Here is a 20,023-nt window from a genome sequence, read left to right as displayed (position 1 = left end):
ACATAAATTCAGTCTTAATTCACTTAACCTTAACCTTTGAACCCCCAAGACAGTGAAAACCTTTAAATAAACACTGGGCATTCATTTTGTCTGTTTGACTCGTAGTTCCACTCTTGTATTAAATCCAGAGGAACTGAAAAATACTCTGTTGTCCCACTTCCTTTCCTCAGAACAAAACATAAACTAATCCACGATGGAAACTATAAATGATCATTTTGAGATTTAACAGTCAACTGTGATACAGGATGGCCCCCTCACTTTTTTGGCAGGCATCCAATGCAAAATGATCATCAATCGTACTGTTGATGCTTCCTCACTCTGGACCAGCACACTCCCACACAGAAATCATTCCTACACACTTATGCGTGTTTCTTCCTACGTTCAGCCTGGTGAGAAAAGCAAAAACGTAGACCGTCAAGCTGACAGTTTCAGTGTCAGAAGCTTGAATCAGACAAACTGTGTGTTATGGTGTTATAATCCCGCTGAGCGCTGATGTGGCAAAACTGAGACATGTAAATACTGAAAAAGAGCAGTGTTATGAGAAATGTAAATCTACAGCATGGTTTCAGCCATATGTCAGTCTCCAAACTTCTGTTTGAAATCAAGCATAACATTAATGGTTCATGTGGTGATTTGTGTTTATGGACATAACTTAAACGAAACTTACAGTTGGGTGGAGAAGTGCTGGATTGCATTATTCAGATTTTTTTCAGCAAGTTAGAAATTGTGTTTTGCATAAGTTCAAGTTCCTCCTGATGTTTTTCCACATACATACATACATACAGTACACACTTAAGTCTAATCTTGAGACACACACACACACACACACACACACACACACACACACACACACACACACACACACATTTGGTGTGCGTAGCCTTCTGTTTACATACAGTGGATGTGCAGGGACATGAGTCAGGTAGTAACAGGCAGTGGGCGGTGACGGCTCGGACTGGTGCCAGGAATGTCTGAATGGAAAAGCCTGTGGAGTATTGTTCTGCCCTCTGAAACAACTGCTATTTATAGGATTTGGAAAAGGGTGGACTATGGAAAAGAAGCCTAGCCTGTCTACTGGGAGACACTGGGAAATGAAAAAAGTCTGAGGAATAACGGGGAGTGCAAACAATACTGTATACAGTAACTTTTCCTGTTTAAAGTTCTGAGGAAAGCGTGCTTGTGTTACCTGTTATTTCATAATGAAATAACAGAAAAAGAAAAGTTACTTCATGTGCTTTCAGTGCATGTACAGTACACACCCTGGACTGGAGTCTCAAAAATATTGTTACTTCATTATATAATTTAAAAAGCCCTTCATGACGCACAGTATCTTTACTAACTACCCAGACTGAGTGTGCCAAGAAAACATTTCCCACCAACAATCTTGTTACGATCAAAGAGAGTGAGATCACGTTTCTAATGATCTGATGTGAACATTGACTCGGTGATGTCTGCACTGCACTGCCACCACACAACTGGCTGACTGGATAACTGCGTGTCTAAGGTGTGCAGGGGTTCCTCGTTAAGAGCTTAATGTGTGTGCTGCATATTAGAATCGCTTGTGATCACACTTTTAACTTGATCACTTTAACAACAATATGACGCTTATGCAAGTAACTTAACACATTCCCCAAAACATGAAAAGTACAAACATATTCATGTGTTAATGTGTTTTCAAGGGAGACATACAGTACAAACGGGTTTTAAATCAAGAAATTACAAGTAATACTTGAGTACAATATTTAGAAAATTTAATTTTCAAAAATTAATTAATTCAAAATCCTCATGTGAAACGTGTTTGCACTTTCTGTTTGTAGGGAGCAGAGTTCCTGAACCCAGGTCTCCAAGTTGAGTTTGAACACGACTTACTGCTAATGTCTGACTTTATGTGTGTTTATCAAAGAGCAGAGGGGATGAGGCATTTTGTTTGTTTTTTGCAGTAGGAACCTCTGGATAAATGAGATACAATGCAGTTCTCAGGCCATATACACAGAGGCTTTAAGATGGGCAGTGAGACATGTACATAAACAATATTACCAAAATCAATAGCATGATCACTGATGTCTCTTTTGACTGTCAGGTGTTAGACAGGACTAAAAGATTATTTATATTGTCTAATTAATACATCAAATATATATTATATATAGCCTACTGTGCAGATTCATAACCAAGCTTTTCTAATAGAATAATTAAATATTTATCTCAAAACTCAGAAAAAATGCCTCTATAGATTTTAATTCACCTTCTATCCTTCACTGACATGCGTCCATAGTCCACAAACAGGACTGGCACTGGGCCACATGAAAAGTTGTAATCTAATCTTTTTAATGTAATCATTTCCTTTAAAATTAGTGGGTTTTTTTTACACAGCTCCAGTGTGTGAAGAGACACAAGTCGAAACCAACACAGTCTCTGACTTCTCATGGTTCTCTGCGCTTTTGGTCCAACACAGGGTTTTGCCTGCAGTAAAACACTCAGGACAGTCTCTCCTTGTGTGTGTGTGTGTGTGTGTGTGTGTGTGTGTGTGTGTGTGTGTGTGTGTGTGTGTGTGTGTGTGTGTGTGTGTGTGTGTGTTACCTGCAGATGTCAAACCTAGTTTTTGTCTCTCTGCTACGACTAAAAACTCACATACAAAACATAAACAGTACAAAAAGAAAACATCAGCTGCTCTCTATTTTTGTTCATCTCTGTGCTGCTCAACACTGCTCTTGTAGACTTGTATGTTTGTTTGCACAACCCTCATCTCATCTGTCATTAGATCTCAGCATCCATCCGAAAATCTTCAGCCCTCCTCTTACGCTGCAGCAGTTGCTATGGAAACAGTTCCGGGAGGATATGGGCAGCAGGCTCAGTGCGGAGAGACTTTGTACTCATCTTGTGAACTTATCAACAGATTTAATAGGAAATGAGATGTGTGAATTACTGTAATAATACTGTGGGTACGGGTAGCTGCTGATCCTGTGTCGGCTTCATTAATCTAGCACTTGGTGTCTTTCTCTCTTTCTAATCTACTTAGGCTACAACTTCTAAACGTATAGATTTTATAAGTAGGTGGCCTACAATGTCTGTTCAGCGTGACTGAGGATGACTAGGCCTGTGCTTTGCAAAATGACTGGACACAAACGGATCATTGTTTGCAGTTAGCGTGCCCTTGTATAAAACTTGTTTGCAGGGAGACACAGCTTCTCTGTGCAGAGCAAATATAGGTACAAGCACCTCTGATGGCTGCCAATTCACATGTTCTATCATGTTGCTTTAAACCACACAAAAACCTTCGAATAAAAAAGACAAGTTGTGGTTTAAGGAGGAACTATGCAAGATTTGCACCTTAATTAAACAGCTTCGGGGTAATTGTGATGGTGAAATGACTTGTTACGGGGAGAATGGAGGCTATCTGCCTTCCACCTACAGTAGCGTCTCTTGGCCAAAAACCAACCCTGCAAGATCAGCGCCCCCGACCCGGTGTCCACAAGAAACATGGACCATTTTACAGCACAATGACTCAAACATGCCCAGTAATCCGTAATCTCTTGTTCACGTTTCCCACCTCGGTAGACATCGCTCCTCAGATTGCCTTCTCACAGGCTTCGTTGAAAACAGTTGCACATGCCCAGGGGGTCAGGGAGGAGGGTTCGCTGTGAGATTTTACAACAGTAAAAATATGCACTCCGAAACTACAGGGGGAACTTTTGGACAGAGACAAGTGAGTTGTAACACCGTATATTCGGGCTTTAGTCTAAGCTAAGTGTATTTCCCAATATGCAAAAGTTTATTTTTGTAGTTTATTTTCATTTTTAAGGCTACATTAGTGTAATGAATGGAGTTTGAGCTAGACCTTGCCTCATGTTGCTTATTTATACCCAAACGACATGTTTCTTCCATCAAGTACATGATTCTACGTTATTTAGCGTCACAGTGGAATTGCAACACTTTCAGTTATTCAACATGACTTTAACACAGAAACTACAGCCGGAAAGACTTCAGTGAAGAGTCCAAGTCTTGATAAAGGAGACATATGCTGCACAGTTGAAACCTTTTCTCTATGAATTCCACTGCAGGTTCAGACAGTGTCTCTTTCAGCCCGGGGCCATCGGCTGCTGCATCCCCCAGCAAAGCAGCTGCCAGATATGGCAGCAAAAATGTTCTGTGAAAAAAGCCTCCAAAATGTCTCGTGCAGTATCATAACCCTGTGTGAAAAGTAAGCAGTGGCTTATTCACTCTAATATTGTGCCAAAAGACACATTTTTGAAATACTTCAGCTGCTGGAATGAAGCCATGAATGTAGGAGCTGTCTAGGTATTTTATCTACTTTTGATTCATATTCTGCCTCTTCACAGACTTTGCAGCAGCTCTTGTCCTCTCAATATGAGATCCCTGATTTCTTATAAAACTGACAAGACGGAGTGCAATTGTGGGTCAGACTCAAACAGCATAGAATTCGCCTTCCAGTAGTTAAGTGGTCCATTTGCACACAGAGTGACCAGTGGTGAAGTTACACCTCGAACCCAAACCTCTTCCCAGACAGATCTTTAGGACACATAAATACTGCACGAGTGTGAGGACAGTCAAATGGCATTTGTAGCTTCAGTGGGGAGTTAGTAAAATGTCATGAGGCACTTTTTGTGATTGTGTTTCTTCTAAATATAGCGTGCCGCTGTCTGTTCTACATTTTAAACCGTTTCATGCCGTAGCTCTGCCATCTATTTTTACACTGGTATCAATAGAGAGGGCAGCGTGTGGATTTAAAATAGAGCAATATCATCTGTGCTGCTTGGGAGAGTGTTTTTAAACATAGAACATATACAGCAACATGGTCCACTTTTCTCCCAAGGGTAAATAAAGCCAAAGGGTATGTATGTGGCGTGCATGTGTATTTCAAGATGCAGCCGCTCCTTGTGAGGCTGAAGAGTCTGATGGTCACTCAGCTTTAATACAGATGAATCTGCGTCTGATGTTGAAAAAGTTACTCCACCCAGCTGAAGTGCATATTTGTTGACATTTCTGGGAGGAAAACACCGGTCCAGCCTGCTTCATGAGAAGCTCGCAGTGCAACATTAACATTCCCGAAGAGAAAAGAGGCAAAGCTTCTAAAAACCAGACAGACGAGTCGGATCGCATCCACACAAAGAGTCAGCAAAGAAAAGCCACACTGGAGGCCAGGTGAGCATGGGAAAAAAAACCCTCCACACACATAAAAAGTTTTGAGTTACAAGTGGGGATAGATGAAAACAATGGCAGAAGAATGGCAGGCAGCAGGAATCACCCCGAGGAGCCATTGAGATGGAGTTTCAGCCAAACTTTGAATAGCCAGAAGTAGTTTTTTTCCCCCCACTTCAGCTTTTATTTGTTTGTCAAAACAATATTTCCAGTGTACTTTATAGCTTTGTAACAAACACACAAATGTCTCCTGAAAACACCCCAAGGTGCCTGTTTATTGCTGCAGGAAAAGCTGCTGTTTGCTTTACAGTGTCCCTGGCTGAGGCTAAACCGATCTGAACACTAAAATTCAGCAGCACTTAAACAGCTTATCATAATAATAATTGTATACTGTGTACTTTTCTTTAAGAACCTTATGTAACCTTAAGCAGTGGTCACATGCTTCTGGATCACTTTCTTACCACAATGTGCTACAGTTGAGCCCAAACTTATAATGTCTGTTTGTGCACATCAGCACATGTGCATGTGGCATTAAAAAAAAATCATTATTTATTTATTTAATCGTCACATTTGCTTCAATATAAGCTCTCTGTGCATAATGTGACCTCAAATAACACCTAAATCAATATTTATCAGCTGTGTTATAACTTCCCCTGGGCTCCGCTGCTTCATCACATGCTGGATAGAGATTTTTAAGTCATCATATTGATATGGAAGGGGTTAAAATAATATGACACAATAGGCTACACGGGCCAATTCAGATAAGCGCGGTTTTTTTAATGTGTGTTTAGAAGATGTGTTCTTACAGCTGAAAAAAGACCTCTCCAATGGAAAAAGACTAAATAAATCACATAAATATTTATGACATTTCTCTACTCCAGTGTTTGTCACCTTTCAGCCACCATACTTGCAGATGTTCATTTGGCTGCAATGAGCTAAGAACAGCTGAAGCTCTAACTGTGTCTGTGGCTGTGACTGTTTTACAATGACACATCACCAAACAACGTGAAAAATTTAATTCAGCTGAAATTGGAGATTGGACAGTAACAAAATACATTTACTTACAGTAAGTACTGTACTTAAGTATATTTTCTGAGTATCTGTACATGTATTCTATAAATTAAGATACCCTGCAGTTAAAAAACAAATACTCTACTGGCACATGTTACATAGACGCAGCTTCTCTATAGAATTTATTTTATTTTATTTTGAAAATATGATGGAGCATAAATTAGCTGTTAATCAGAGAGGTGAAAATAATCTGAGCCAACTCCTACGGCTACGCTGTCAGTTATGTTGCGTTTACTGCATTTGTGTTGTTGAACAGCTGTCAGTGGTTCTCCCTATTCCTTTACATGATACAGTTGTGTTTTTAAAGCCTTTTTTTTTTTTTTTTTACACAGGGTTGCAAATGTAGCATATATTCTTCAGGTCCCTCTGTAAGTTGGCGCTTCAGAGGGATTTTCAGAGTCAGAGTTGATGTATAACAATGCGTTGACAAAAATGCACGTTTTGAAAAGCACGTTCCAATACTTTAACTTGAGTAAGAAAATATACAGTATGAAGAATCACCTTTAACTTGTACTGGAGTAATATCTGACAAAGAGGATCTGGACTTTCACTCAAGTAATCGAGCTTTATCCAACACTATAAACTACATAGTTCATTCTGGACAGGTTGCTGATCATATAGATATGCACACACAAGCACACACACTCACATTCACGCCTACGTCTGTACATGTTTTTGGACTGTGGGAGGAATCCTGAGAACCAGGGGAGAAACCATGCAGGCAAGACAACAACAATGCCAAGGAATCACTTGAAAAATAATTTATGTCCTTTGCTTCGATCCCGTAGCTGGGACTGTTATGTTACTAAATACTTGAAGCAGAAATAAAGAAAACACGAGTCTGAGCAGCATCTTAAGAGCTGACGGTTATGGGTAGAAAGTGTATGTGTTGTCACGTGACCTTTTTCGATATGTGAATCACTTCAGGCCTATAATTTGGATAATTAAAGCCTTCTTGCTATAGCTCAGCTACAACTGGCAAGCAAACTTGTAAATCTGGACTTGAGGGCAGGTTAAAGAAAAACTTTGTTTTGGACGGGTGGGGTTATCTATACAGTATAGGAATTGACATCCACCCTCGTGAGAATCAGAAGGCAGCACTACATCTGCAGGTCTGTCTAAAACAAGATTCATCCCTTCACTCAGCAGATTTCATTGCTTCTTTTGCGAGGGAGATATTTTAGTTGCTGACATTTTGATTGCCATTGTTTGGCAGGTGGTGGGCTGATAATTCACGTTGAAAAGCTGACTAATGAGGCACCACATCCAAAAGGCTCTCTGTCACTGGAGGCTGTCCAGAGTTAAGATGATTTCATGCAACTGGGGAGATAATTCACTTGGAGATTTTGCTCAGCACAGCACAAGATATGCATGTGACTTTTCTGGCCTCAATGGTTTTCAGTCTCCGTGTAGATAGGTCTCAACACTTTCAGTATTTACATCTGATGCTGTTCTTGTACATTTGTTGTAGCAACAGCTGGTGTATTTCACTATGGTTCCTAGTATGTTACAATGATTTATATTCTTCTGTTTTATAGATTCCTCCCAACTCTAAGACACAAACTCTAATTTAAGAAAAACTAAATTCCTTGATAATCTTTTATAATTTAATGTAATGACTTTAAAATGTAATGTTTTGCCAAATACTGTGCTGCTATATCTAAAAAAAAAAAAAAAGTGGTTTAGGGAAACACTCAGTGGCCGTCCTACCCTGGGGCACACACCGAGAGGAAACATGGGGCCGATGGAGAGGACATTATGTGAAAATCTCAAGAACCTTCAAGGCCCATTACAAACCACTTAGCATATTTATACCATAAAATATTCAGGCAGCACTTTTCCCAGCAAGTACACAACTGCTCTCAAAATCAAATGCAAACACACTGAAAAGCAACATGTGAACATATGGTCGCTTGACAAACACGCTCACAGAGGGACAGAGGCCTGGGACGTTTGTATAAAGTTAGTCAGTCCTGAATGTGCCATTAAGTCACATGTTTTATGATTTAGATGGATCAAATATCATAAAATCTACACAGACAACAACTCAAACTTGTAAAATCTTTAATCAGATGAAAGATAAAAAAAAGTGAATTTAGTTGAGAACATTGTAAAAAGAATTGCAGTTTAATAACCGTCTTCATATTTGCTCGATTCTGTTTGGAGAGGCCTCTTTCCTCCTCTTACCCTGCCAGTACTGGCGAGGATAGACGAGAAATTATTTCAGACTGTGTATAAAAGGTGCCTTTCTTCCTCATCCTGCAATTCTGATGGTGCGAGTCTGAAAGCTTCCTTCCTGTCTGGAAAATGACATGCTAATGGCCTGCTCTTGCCTCTTTTCCAGTCCTGTATCACAGCTGTCTAATGAGAGCATCAGTGTATAAGTGGCTACTGATGATTGATGCCTTCAGTTTTATCAGCTGCAAGCAACTGATGCCACTAGCCCAGAGGATCTAATCTTTTTTTTCTGCATTGAAATGCTCCATCTGTCTTTGTCTACAGGAGCCCAAATACAGATATAAATATAGATATAAATATTCTTGCACTGTAGTCTTTTCTCATTTTTAGCTTCATTGTTTTACTAAATAAAGAATTCAATATTGATTTTAAGATCAACAGCCACTCTAGTTAAGACTGGTGGATTGAATGCATCAGTCTTATAGCCAAGGTGGACATGCACAGTTTTGAGTTGAGTTTTTCAGAAAATAATGGATAGATGGCAATGTTGCGGCACAGAAGTTAATCTCAGGACAAATTGTTATAACTTATAACACCTACAAAACTAAGTGCTAAGTGGCAAACGTTAACCAACACATGAAACTAAAGTGTTAGTCTCATTTACTATACACTTGCTTTTGTCAACTAACAGCTGAGCCACTACTATGATGACAGACTGTTGTATTATCAATGGATTTCCTGCCTATTTAAAATGTGAAAAGTGAGAAGTTGTAATGAACTCCCAGAGAAACGACACCTGCCACCTCCCTCAGCTTCAGTTTTATGCTGTTAAACTACAAACAAAGTTCTAATAACCCATTGTGCATTAGCTGTCCAGCACCATACCAAAACAGCAGAACGACAGGAGCAGTCTAGCTGGTGAACAGTAGAAGAGCCAGATAGTTTCCTAAGTCAGAGGTCAACGACCAAATCGGAGCTAAGAGGGGGTTTAATACTGGACTTACGTTTACCAAATAGCCGGAAACATGTCTTTAAATGAGCTATGATGTTGCTCTCTGCTGGATGTGTAAACAGGAAACTTAAGACACATTTGACAACCTTTTAAAGTGATAGCAGGCCAGTGTTGTGTTAAGCTTGTTCTGCTGTCCCCAAGTGACCAGAAATGTGAAAAGAGGAAAATAGGTTTTGACATATCAAGTACAGATCAGTGTGAACAATGAGCATGCAGTGAAATGAGCAATGTGTGGTGTGTGTGACAGTGTATGAGGAGGACTGTACTAACTCTTCATCATCTCAGAGAGGTGAAGAATATTTTCAGATAGTATGAACCATACAGTATATTTAGCTATTGTAAGCTGAACATGCATGTAAATTCACATCTCTGAGCTACTGAATATCGTACCACTGTTTCACTCAGTTCAGTTTTTATCCCTCTCTATTTAAAGTGGCGCATTTCAAATAGAATTGCAAATCAGGAGAGAAATTTAAGCAGGGCCTGCCATCCGACGCCTTTTATCAAGAGGATAGTTTTCAGTTTACTTCCTTATCGCACAGGGAAACAGGGGAAAGTGGAATTATCACACACATAAAGTGAGTATAAGTTAAGTCCGTAAGAAGATTTATTTGCATAAGCACACACAGCCGAAGCAGCTTCCTGTGAAACAGCTCCTGATGAAAAGGCCTTGTAGAGGGAATATAAATACAGTAACAGTGAATGTTGCTGAGGTCTTCATTTCTTTAATTTCTTAAGGAAATATGTACTGTATATAATTAACATAAAAACATGTTTGGTATTTACCAAAATACATACACTAATACCTGCCTCTTTTAAAATGTCTATGTTTTATGTATTAAAACATTGAGGGGATCTAAATGAATAATGGAACATGCAGGATAAAGATGTTTTGCTTCATTAAATCCCTAAAGCTAGAGTCTGTAGGATTTTCCTAAAAAACAAAATATAGACAGAAAGAATATAGAAAGAAATCCTACTTAATCATCACCTATGAGTTTCTACTCATGAGTTGTGGTGACTGTCTGCAGAGCTCCTGTCCTCTGCCTGTATTTTGATGTTTTGGTGTAGGCCTAGTCGGGAGTCGGGACGTTTCTGTGTGTTTTCCCCAGCCAATGGCAGAGCGCAGGTGAAGCTGGTTGTGTGGCGCCGTGGGCTTGCATAAAACATAGCGACTGGATGTCGTCAAACCTGGAGAAATGACGGACACACACACATACCCAGCGAGGAAAAGGAAATACAGTCTGAGGCTTGATTGTGTCCAGTCGCTATCTTGGTATTCAAACAAGAACTGTGAAGGCTGGAGTGGAGAAGAGTTCAGTGTGACCGGCAGTTGAACATCGGTCAGTCCTGACAACTGCTGTCAGGGGCTAGGGGTGCGCACAGTTGAGCACAAGGGGAGAACCCACCAACACTGAGGCACATTTGAATAAGTTCTGTTAGTTAATGACTGAAATGTTTTGGCAATGAGGTTGTAATTTAACATAATTTTCCACTGAGGGCAATGAGAAAACAAAGACACTCTGGAGCTTTTAAAAATTAAAGAATTGACTTAGTTCAGCATCAGCAAAACCAAAGCTTCACTGAGACACAGTGGAGTTAAAGACTGTCATGCCCATATCACTCTGGACACACTGTACTGTATGTAGAGAAACTACTTATGGATCATATAAATTCCTCTGTTTTGCCTGCATATTAATTTGTGTTAGAACTGCTTCCCTTTCTATTGTATGTCGGGACAGTGAACATTTATTACCACTGTAATATCTTTACATATGAAATTTAATGAACAGGCTGAAAACTTTATGTGGCTTAGATATCAGTGATAAATTTCACACTACTGTGGACTGGTTTATTTTAATCATTAAGGAGGGCAACTGCATTTTTCCACATATTTATGTCTGTCACGTACATAGGAGCCATGTACATCTTGTGCCTTTTAAATAACTACCTCGTTATTTTAACCTTATAGGATAATCCATATAGATAGCTAATGCATTTTTCTATAATATTGCATAACGTTGTCAATGCGTTAATGTCTCTTAGGTTTAATGAGTCTCCGCCACACGCCAACACCTCACAATGATTAATAGATATTCAAAAACCACAAGAGCAATGAGAATTTTTTTTCCAAAACACTGGGTGTCCAATGCATACTGAGTGCATCTATTCTATGTGCATTGGTCATATTTGCAGTTTTCTCCAACAATCACTCTGAGATTTTGAAAATTGTTTTTACTACTGCAGCTGAAATCAGGCATCTGTGGTTTCCATCTAACTAGAACATATTTGCCCTCGTGTATTTTCTTTACATGCAGAGAAGAAACCAGATTAGCAGGAGAAACTACATTTAAAGAACAGTTGGTAAGATACACATAAATTAAATCACAACACATGCACAGACACACATGGATAGGGAGGAGGGTTTTACAACCAGCCAATTATCTGAGGGTCTGTTTCTGTTCAGCCAATCAGTGTCCAGTCTGACTCACCGCCTTACTCAGGCTACAGGAAGCAAAATAAAGTCAGCTGTTGTGGAAGGCATTTATTGAAATCTACTCCCCCCTTGTGGTTATTGTTCGCAAAAACAACTTTATAGCGCACCCCCCCTCCCTTTTTTTTTCTTAGTCCAGATTCAAAAGTTTATATCTTTTTCAGCTGCTTTATACTGTTTATTATATTATAATGTTGTTGTTTTTTGCATTAGCTATTAAAAACCTCAATATTAACAGTAGGCTGTATAGAAATGCTGCATCTGCTGAGGATGTAGGTAGCCTACTCTACTTGTCATTTATTAGACTGATATAGTGTTACGGCCAAAATGCGTGCTAAAGTGCCCCCTGGGAGCCAAAATTTGCGTTAAAATGCCCTCTAGGAGCCAAAACGTGTGCTAAAGTGCCCTCGTGGCAGCCAAAACGTGTGCTAAAGTGCCCTCGTGGCAGCCAAAACGTGTGCTAAAGTGCCCTCTTGGAAGCCAAAACGTGTGCTAAAGTGCCCTCTTCAGTGGCGAGGACGCTATATTATATGTGCCCTTTTTTTCCCTTTTCACCCCTGCCCATCAAAAAGTCTGTGCACGCCACTGTGTGTGTCTCTTGTTCCTCCACAGCTCCACCCAGGTCCCAATCAGCCAAACAAGGCTCACCTGGTCCGGCTGAGTTTAAACTTTAAAAGTTTGGGAGTAGAAGTAACACAGTGGAAAAACCTAATATGAATGCACACTCATATCTCATCTGATGGCTCTTGAATGAACAACATGTCCAGCAAAATATACTTTAATCATTAAAAAAGTAGCCTAAAAAAAATTACCCCTGTGAGTGACACCTGCCTAATCCATCCATACCATAACCATGTTAACTAAGCAACTTTTTTTTTTAAATCCTAATTTGAAAAGTGTGGGTAGCATATAACACTTAGGCTAACATAGAGCCCACTTCGGTGACACCCCATTACTCACTGGGAGCTAATTACAAAATGTCAGATTAAAAAAATCATAATAACAGATAATAAATCAGATAAGTCTAATTTCTTTTTATTTCCTCCTTTTGCCCTTTACGTCAGTCTTTATTTTCACTCACGTGCTCCCTGAGACGCATGTCCACTTGAGGGAGACGTTATTGAATTATTGCTGCTGCTGCTGCTGCTGCTGCTGCTGCTGTTGTGGGTGATTTGTTTACTCCGCCCACCTGTCTGTACTATATTAACCGGCAGCAGCGGCACAGCGGCAGCAGCCTCCTCCACATGGCGCAGAACGGCTCGGCACAGATGTTTGACTGAGGATGGATGCCAACATTGTAGTGATGGGCACGGAAAGCGTAGGAAAGTCGGGTAAAAACAAAACTTAAGAAGAGATCTCAGTTTCTATGTCATGTCTGTTGTGCACGATAAGTTTAACAGTGTTTTTTTTTTTTTTTTTTCAGCGCTGACTGTTCGCCTCCTGACCCGGCGCTTCATTGGAGAATATGGCGATATTGGTGAGTGTCCAATCTGTTTGTAGGCTACTAACACGGATGAAACGCAGGCTTTCAAGTAGCCTCATTCAAGCTTCACCTTGGACTTAATCTTTCTCTCTCTTGCAGAGTCCATTTTTAGTCACAGCTTTATGGTCGATGGGAGGGAGATCACTCTCAATATTTGGGATTCACCTTGTTCTGAGGTAAGGAGAAGCTACACTATTGTGGCATTTATAATTTGTAATTGCTTGTGTCAACAATTCTGCTTTATTCTGTGCACATGCTGCATTGTCTTTAGTTGAAGAAATAGTAGGCTACTCCTCATGCAATAGTTCGTAGAAAATAACCTCACCTTAACTATAAAATGTATCTCAAAGTTCCTGCTGTATAATGCTGTTATAACATTATGTAAATGCTGCAGCTGTAGAGGATGTTCTTAATTAACTACTATATTTCCCATTTGTGGACATTGGAAAAACTCATCTCATTTTTGTGTCCAAGTAAAGAACCTGTGAATGCACTGTAATGTAATGATTAAACTAATACTCTCCAACAGGAGTTGTTGCTGTCAATTAACTTTAAATGTTTGATTTCACAGGATTTGTCCATGAGGACGTCACTCTTTGAGAAAAAGGTCCAGTGGGCGGACGGCTACGTCCTGGTCTACAGTATCTGCGACAGGGCCAGTTTCAACAGCGTCAGCAGGCTCATTCAGTCCATCAAGTCCACCAAAGACTACCTGAACACAGACAAAGCTCCCATCCTGATTGTGGGTAATAAGAGGGACCTGCACCACAGGCGGACAGTGCTGAGCGAGGAGGGCCGGCTGCTGGCTCTCAACACAGACTGCCACTTCTACGAGGTGTCAGCGGCCGAGAACTACCACAGCGTGCTCATGGTGTTTCACGGGCTGGTGGACAGGCTGAGGGACGCCAAGCTGACCATGAAGAGGCCTCTGGGCTTCAAGGGCATAGTGAAAAGCATGTCTGCAGTGTTTGCCAGGAGACGGACAGACTCCTTTTGAACAAGAGAGGAGGAAGGAGTTTTCTATGACTCTGCTCTATTAATATTGACTGGATGGAAATTACAGTTTCTGTCGTGAAATGATACCAGGGGTGTCGCAAGTTTCTGTGCCAAAGGAAACAATGAAGTCTCCAGGGGCAGAGAAGTCACAACAATAGCAATGTGAAAAGACACCAGAGAATGAATAAAGCCATTAGAAAATATGGAGACAATGCAATGTGACTGAGGTTACAGATGTTTTGTTTAGCTGCACTTCAAGTACCAATACTATGAAATCACATAAACAGGTGACATTATTGTGTGCAACAAGTAAGACAATATGCTCAAGTTGTGTTACCTGTTTTGCAGGGGGAAAAAATACTATGCACAGATTAAAGGTGCCTTTACTCATGATGCATATGCTAAAATAAAAAAAGCTCTCGAAAGTGAAGTCTTGAAAAGCCTGAAAAGTGTCCTGCTTAATCCTGAAATTTAAAGGTATTTGTATTTATTCCAGTCCAAACACTGTACAGCAAAGGAAACAAGTGTTTTCTATATTTATGAGGTTCCCCATGTTTAATTCATTGATCATGTGTCATGTACTGAAATGTATTGTTTGTCTAAATCCTGTTTTGCAGCTTATGGGGATTTAAATAAAACACAAGACTGTGCACAAATGTAGCTTTATGTTTGTTTTGATCCTGAAATTTAAATGGTTTCCCCCCCCCCCCCCCAGCGATGTGATATACGTATTGATCCTCATGAGGAAATGCTTATATCCCATAAGAAGGAATGATAAAGGCTCAACTTCAGATCAGCAAGACTTAAACTAGATGGAAATGAGTGCTTTATTGACTTGAACCAAGGTCTGGATAAAGAACAGTCTATTTACTGATTATATCATCCTACTATCAGAAAAGCCTTGTCTCATGATTCCACAGCTCACCTGGGTCTGCATTAAGGGTTTTATAAACAAGATTTTATATTGCAATACAATGCTATTTTCAATGTAAATACTGTATGTAGTGTAGTAACAGAGTGGAGTCACACCCACTCTATGTTTAATATAGAGGGGGGCACATAGGTAGAGTACCATGTGCAGAAATAATTTCAGAACTTCATACACAAGCGCAACCATGTGCTTCAGCTAAAAAGGCCTCAGACAAACAAAGAGATAAAACTGGACTGGCCATCCTGAATACCAGTTGAAATCCCAACTGGCCGATGAACCAACATCTTAAAAGTCCTAAAAATACATATTTCCCAGTCCAACCATGGAGCCAGTGCTGGTCTGGAACTGGAGCTGGCTTATCTTCTCCTCACTGAATAATTTAAAGGCTACATAATATCTAAAAAAAACATGCAATGATGAGTAGCATACAGCCTTAAAAGAAGATGGTTGGATTGTTGTAATCAGCTGCGATGGGTACTTTTTGGAAGATTCCTGTTCTTCATTTTATTTCAAGTTGTGTGCTAATAAAGCCATGTGACGCAGCAATGTCTCTCATAACATATTTTGGGGAAGTTGGTCAAGAGGGGCATCTTCATTTGCACAAGTGTGTGAAAGATGATGTGGAAGTTTCTCTGGAAATGATCCTCCTTAAGCCACTCCGACTGTAGGACTGGGTCTGTCCTGACTTCAACCCTCTAAACATCCAGACAACAGGAGCCAGGCTCATATTTGAAACAGATGACACACTGGGATTGTTTTGTCCATGATCACACACTGGAAAAAATAATAAACCATTTACTTTTATCATACGTAAAAAATATTCAGTTAAAATTATGAGACTGCTATAATAAAGATTATCATGATGAGATGACATCAGGAAGACTTTGTAACATTGTGAATGGTGGCACACATATTCAAGGGCTTTTTGTATAATGAGGTTTCAGTGTCAAGTCTGCAAATGTACTGTTTTGGTCCACCAGTGTTGCTTTTGGCCTGTAAACATGCAGCCGTTTACAGCGGAAAATCTCTAAAACCCCACTGCACGCTACCTGTTCACCACCAAACAACAGATGTACACAGTGAGCGACCAGCTGGTGAACATCGTGGAGCATTTAGCAGCTAAAGAGCCAGACATACCCCTCTGGAGACCAAAGGCAGAGATAAAAGGAGGGTAGTTTTATTGGACCCCCATTTGCAAGGTATTTAGAAACATGACTCCAAATTAATGATAATACTGGACATATACACTAGTTGTTAAGGGGTTCAACTTTACAAAAATGATGATGTATCTACTGCTGCTTCCTGTTTCAACAATGCAGGTTAAACAAAAAATGTCCACTGTGTAGCGGGCTATATGTAATGATTGGGATCACCCACACGGATTAGATTGCAGTGAAACATCCAGATACTCTGTTGAAGCCTCTCGCTTCCTCCCCTTGATTTTAACTCATGCTCTTACCTCTGGCCCATCCTTGTTTTGAGTGAGGGGGCTGCAAATTCCACTCTGCATCTAGGAGACTAGTTGCCCTAAAAAAAAGCCTCTAATATGCTGCTGGCCTGCTCCAGTAAACTTGGTCTGACCCCAAACATCAGTAAAAATGTCAATTCTTCTTTCCCTCCCTTGAACCTCTATAGGTGTCAAGAAGATGTCCATCTCTGTGGCTATTAAAGCAACATCATGGGAGGGCAAATGGCAAGTAAGCTGGTGCCAACCCCCCCTCTTCTCCATTCTTGCTTATTAGGAATCTGACAGGAACAAGGCATGGGTTAACAAAGTATACTGGGCCCCTGCAGGTCCCTGTCACAGTCTCTGACCCCACTGGGTCGCTTCACAACGGGACCCAGACTAAACAGCAGCCTGACACAGATATTTCACCTGAGAGAGCTGCCTTTGACTTCACTGAAACTCAAATGAGTCATGCAGAAATGTGAACATTTACATTTACAACCCACATCTTTTAGTTTGAGATGCAATAATTAGGTCACAATTAAGCAAGAAAGGCTCTGTGTTGTACCACAGTTTTAAGAAAATGCATTTGGACTACAAATGCAACTGCAACAATAGCATAATTAGTATCTTAAAGCAGATATCAGTGGAATGTTTTTGTTAATATAAGTCCTAAATAGTCCTATTTTCCGTCAGCAATCACTTACATGAAGTATTTCAGCCTAAACACGAGTCTCTCCGTCACTCTGCTCTGCTGTAACCCGAGGAGAAAATTTTCCTTGTGGGATACAAGTGTTATCCAATGAGGAGAGAGAACGGCATGAAGGGCTGTGTGTGCAGCCAAGGGATGCGCGTGAATGTGGTGACGTAGCACGAGGACCAATTGATGCCTGACAAGGGCGGGGGCTGCTAACTCATGGTGCGTTCAAAGAAACTCGTACTTTGTGTTTTTCCTTCCTGTGAAGTCATACCAGTTCGATCTGGTACGAGTTCACGGGTCGGAAGTTACGAGTGGCCGTTATAGGGAACTTTCACAGACAACAGGATGGTAAAAACACGAGCTACGGGTTACCTGGAACGCTACCAAGTCGTAGTTGTGACTTGAAGCTGTAACTTACGGTTTCAAAAGCCTGCCTTGAACGCAGCATTAGCCGAAACGGCCGTGAAGCTGATATCTGCTTTAATTCACAACCATTGTATTGAAACATGCTTTTCTGACACTTGGCAAGCATCTTGTGCCACAGATGCTGCGCGACTTAGTAGGTACACAAAATGCACTTTTGTGGTGCCTGAAATACATTTCATAAAATAGACAGAAAAGCAACCAGTCAATTGTCTATACTTTGTTTAAGCTGTGGAAGGGTGGCCGTTAGGCTTTACCCATAAGAAAATGTATTTCATGTTGGGTATGTGCACTTAAGTGCTGGCCATTTAGGCATACATACATGCACATTGGGTACAACTCTGCTTGTACTTTCATAAATGCTTCTTGTATCATATTTTTAATGGTGCAACATGTGGCATGTGACATGATGTGATGCTCCATAAAATGTGATCCTCCATCAGCTTCATCCTCTTACATCTAAATCTAAGGCTTTCTTTACCAAAAACATGGTTAAGTGGCGACCTGTGGGCCGTGCCATGGGACCACACGTGGCAATAAACAATCAAAGCAATAAAAAAAACAATAGCCAGAGAGCCCTATGTCACACAGAAGGTCAACATCTAAGGTTTATCAGTATGAAATGTACTGTTGAGTCATGTGCCTGAACCGGCTTGAACACTGCAATACCCAGCATAAAGTCAAACATGGGGAACATGAGGGCACACAATTGAACAAAGGTCAACCGAAAATCAATCACAATGTTTACACAATGAGACCCACACAGTTAACAACCAACAACCTGTGCCTCCTTGTGGCAGGTGAAGCAAAGATGTGGAGTTTCTTTTCATCTATTTTCAGAAACACCTTCAATCCATTCAATCATGATAACGATAACTTATCGCGAGAACTCCCCCTCTGCCAGAGACGCGGGTAAACAAACCCCATGAAACAAACCCAGAATGGCTCTGCTGTAGGCCTACACAGTCTGTGGGAGGAGTAGATTCATTCAGCTGCAAACCGTCATGTTGCCAAGTTTCGGACAAACACGGAATATCCAACTTACGGTCTCTCGGGATGTCCTGGAGGAGAGGAGCAGGGAGCGGATGTATTGTTGAATAGTCCGAAGATGGTGCTGTTGTGGTTGTTTGATGCTAACGTTAGCCGACCTAGCCTTGGCTGGTCAACACACTGTGGTCAACTTTCCCTCCGGAGGTCTTTGAGGGGTGAAGAGTTGAAGACCTCGATTGCACTGACTGTTAAAGCTTCGCCAGGATCCACGGTGGATATTTCCGACAGGCATGACGGGTGGGGTGATGTCAAGACAGAGATACAGCGCCAGGTGATGAGCAGAGCCCAGCGCACAACAGGTAGAGTGATGTTAGTCCAAACCAAACCATAGACTGTATAAAGAAGGTCCAAACACACACATCAGACAATCGGATTTGGCAGCAACAGTTCAAAAGTTCGTAGTGAAGTTAGTTTCAAGTTGGATATTCGACAGACATTCGCAAGCCACTCCAACATTTCATGTGCACCCGTAGGTGGAGAAGACGGCTACAGCGTGTAACGACTTCCTGTTTTCAAAATGTGGGTAGCTATTGAGAAGCTATTGAGCTAAAATGCTAATATTAACATGTAAAAATTAATAATAATTAAAGCCGCAAGCGGCGATGGCGGCCCTCGCTGCCCATGCCACCGCGGGGCCTGAGGCACGCTGTGGCGCGGAGCAGAAATGGAGAAAAAACCTGGAAGGAGGCCAAAAACGCAATGTTTCGTTCGTCCACCAGGGGGCAGTCACCGCACGTGGTCTGGTGCGTTCAGGGGCCGCCCCTCATCACTCGTGTGAAGTTTGGAGTGAATCGGACAAAGCATGAGGGAGTTATGAGCAGTTAAAGGTTCGTCCACTAGGGGGCAGTAATGGGATGCGTGCAGGTGCGTTCAGGGTCAGTCCCTCATCACACATGTGAAGTTTCTTGGAAATCGGACATAGCATGAGGGAGTTATGAGCAGTTAAAGGTTCGTCCACTAGGGGGCAGTAATGGGATGCGTGCAGGTGTGTTCAGGGTCAGCCCCTCATCACACATGTGAAGTTTCGTGGAAATCGGACATAGCATGAGGGAGTTATGATCAGTTAAAGGTTCGTCCACTA

The 20,023-nt window shown here is 41.0% G+C and overlaps 1 protein-coding gene across 1 annotated transcript; it reads left to right on the top strand.

Annotated features, from left to right (window-relative positions):
- Nucleotides 1-13,194: 13,194 nt before the first annotated feature.
- On the top strand, nucleotides 13,195-14,392 carry LOC310986932 (ras-related and estrogen-regulated growth inhibitor-like protein; the record flags this gene model as incomplete). Its single annotated transcript, XM_083973051.1, has 4 exons — nucleotides 13,195-13,243; nucleotides 13,336-13,389; nucleotides 13,495-13,571; nucleotides 13,967-14,392. 4 exons carry the CDS (start codon nucleotides 13,195-13,197, stop codon nucleotides 14,390-14,392), a joined length of 606 nt encoding a protein of 201 aa, XP_083829177.1.
- Between the last annotated feature and the right edge of the window lie 5,631 nt (nucleotides 14,393-20,023).

The sequence above is a fragment of the Trachurus trachurus genome, assembly GCF_905171665.1.
Source record: "Trachurus trachurus genome assembly, chromosome: 6".
Classification (NCBI taxonomy): domain Eukaryota; kingdom Metazoa; phylum Chordata; class Actinopteri; order Carangiformes; family Carangidae; genus Trachurus; species Trachurus trachurus.
The sequence above is the reverse complement of the archived record's forward strand: the minus strand, read 5'-3'. Positions and strand labels throughout refer to the sequence as shown.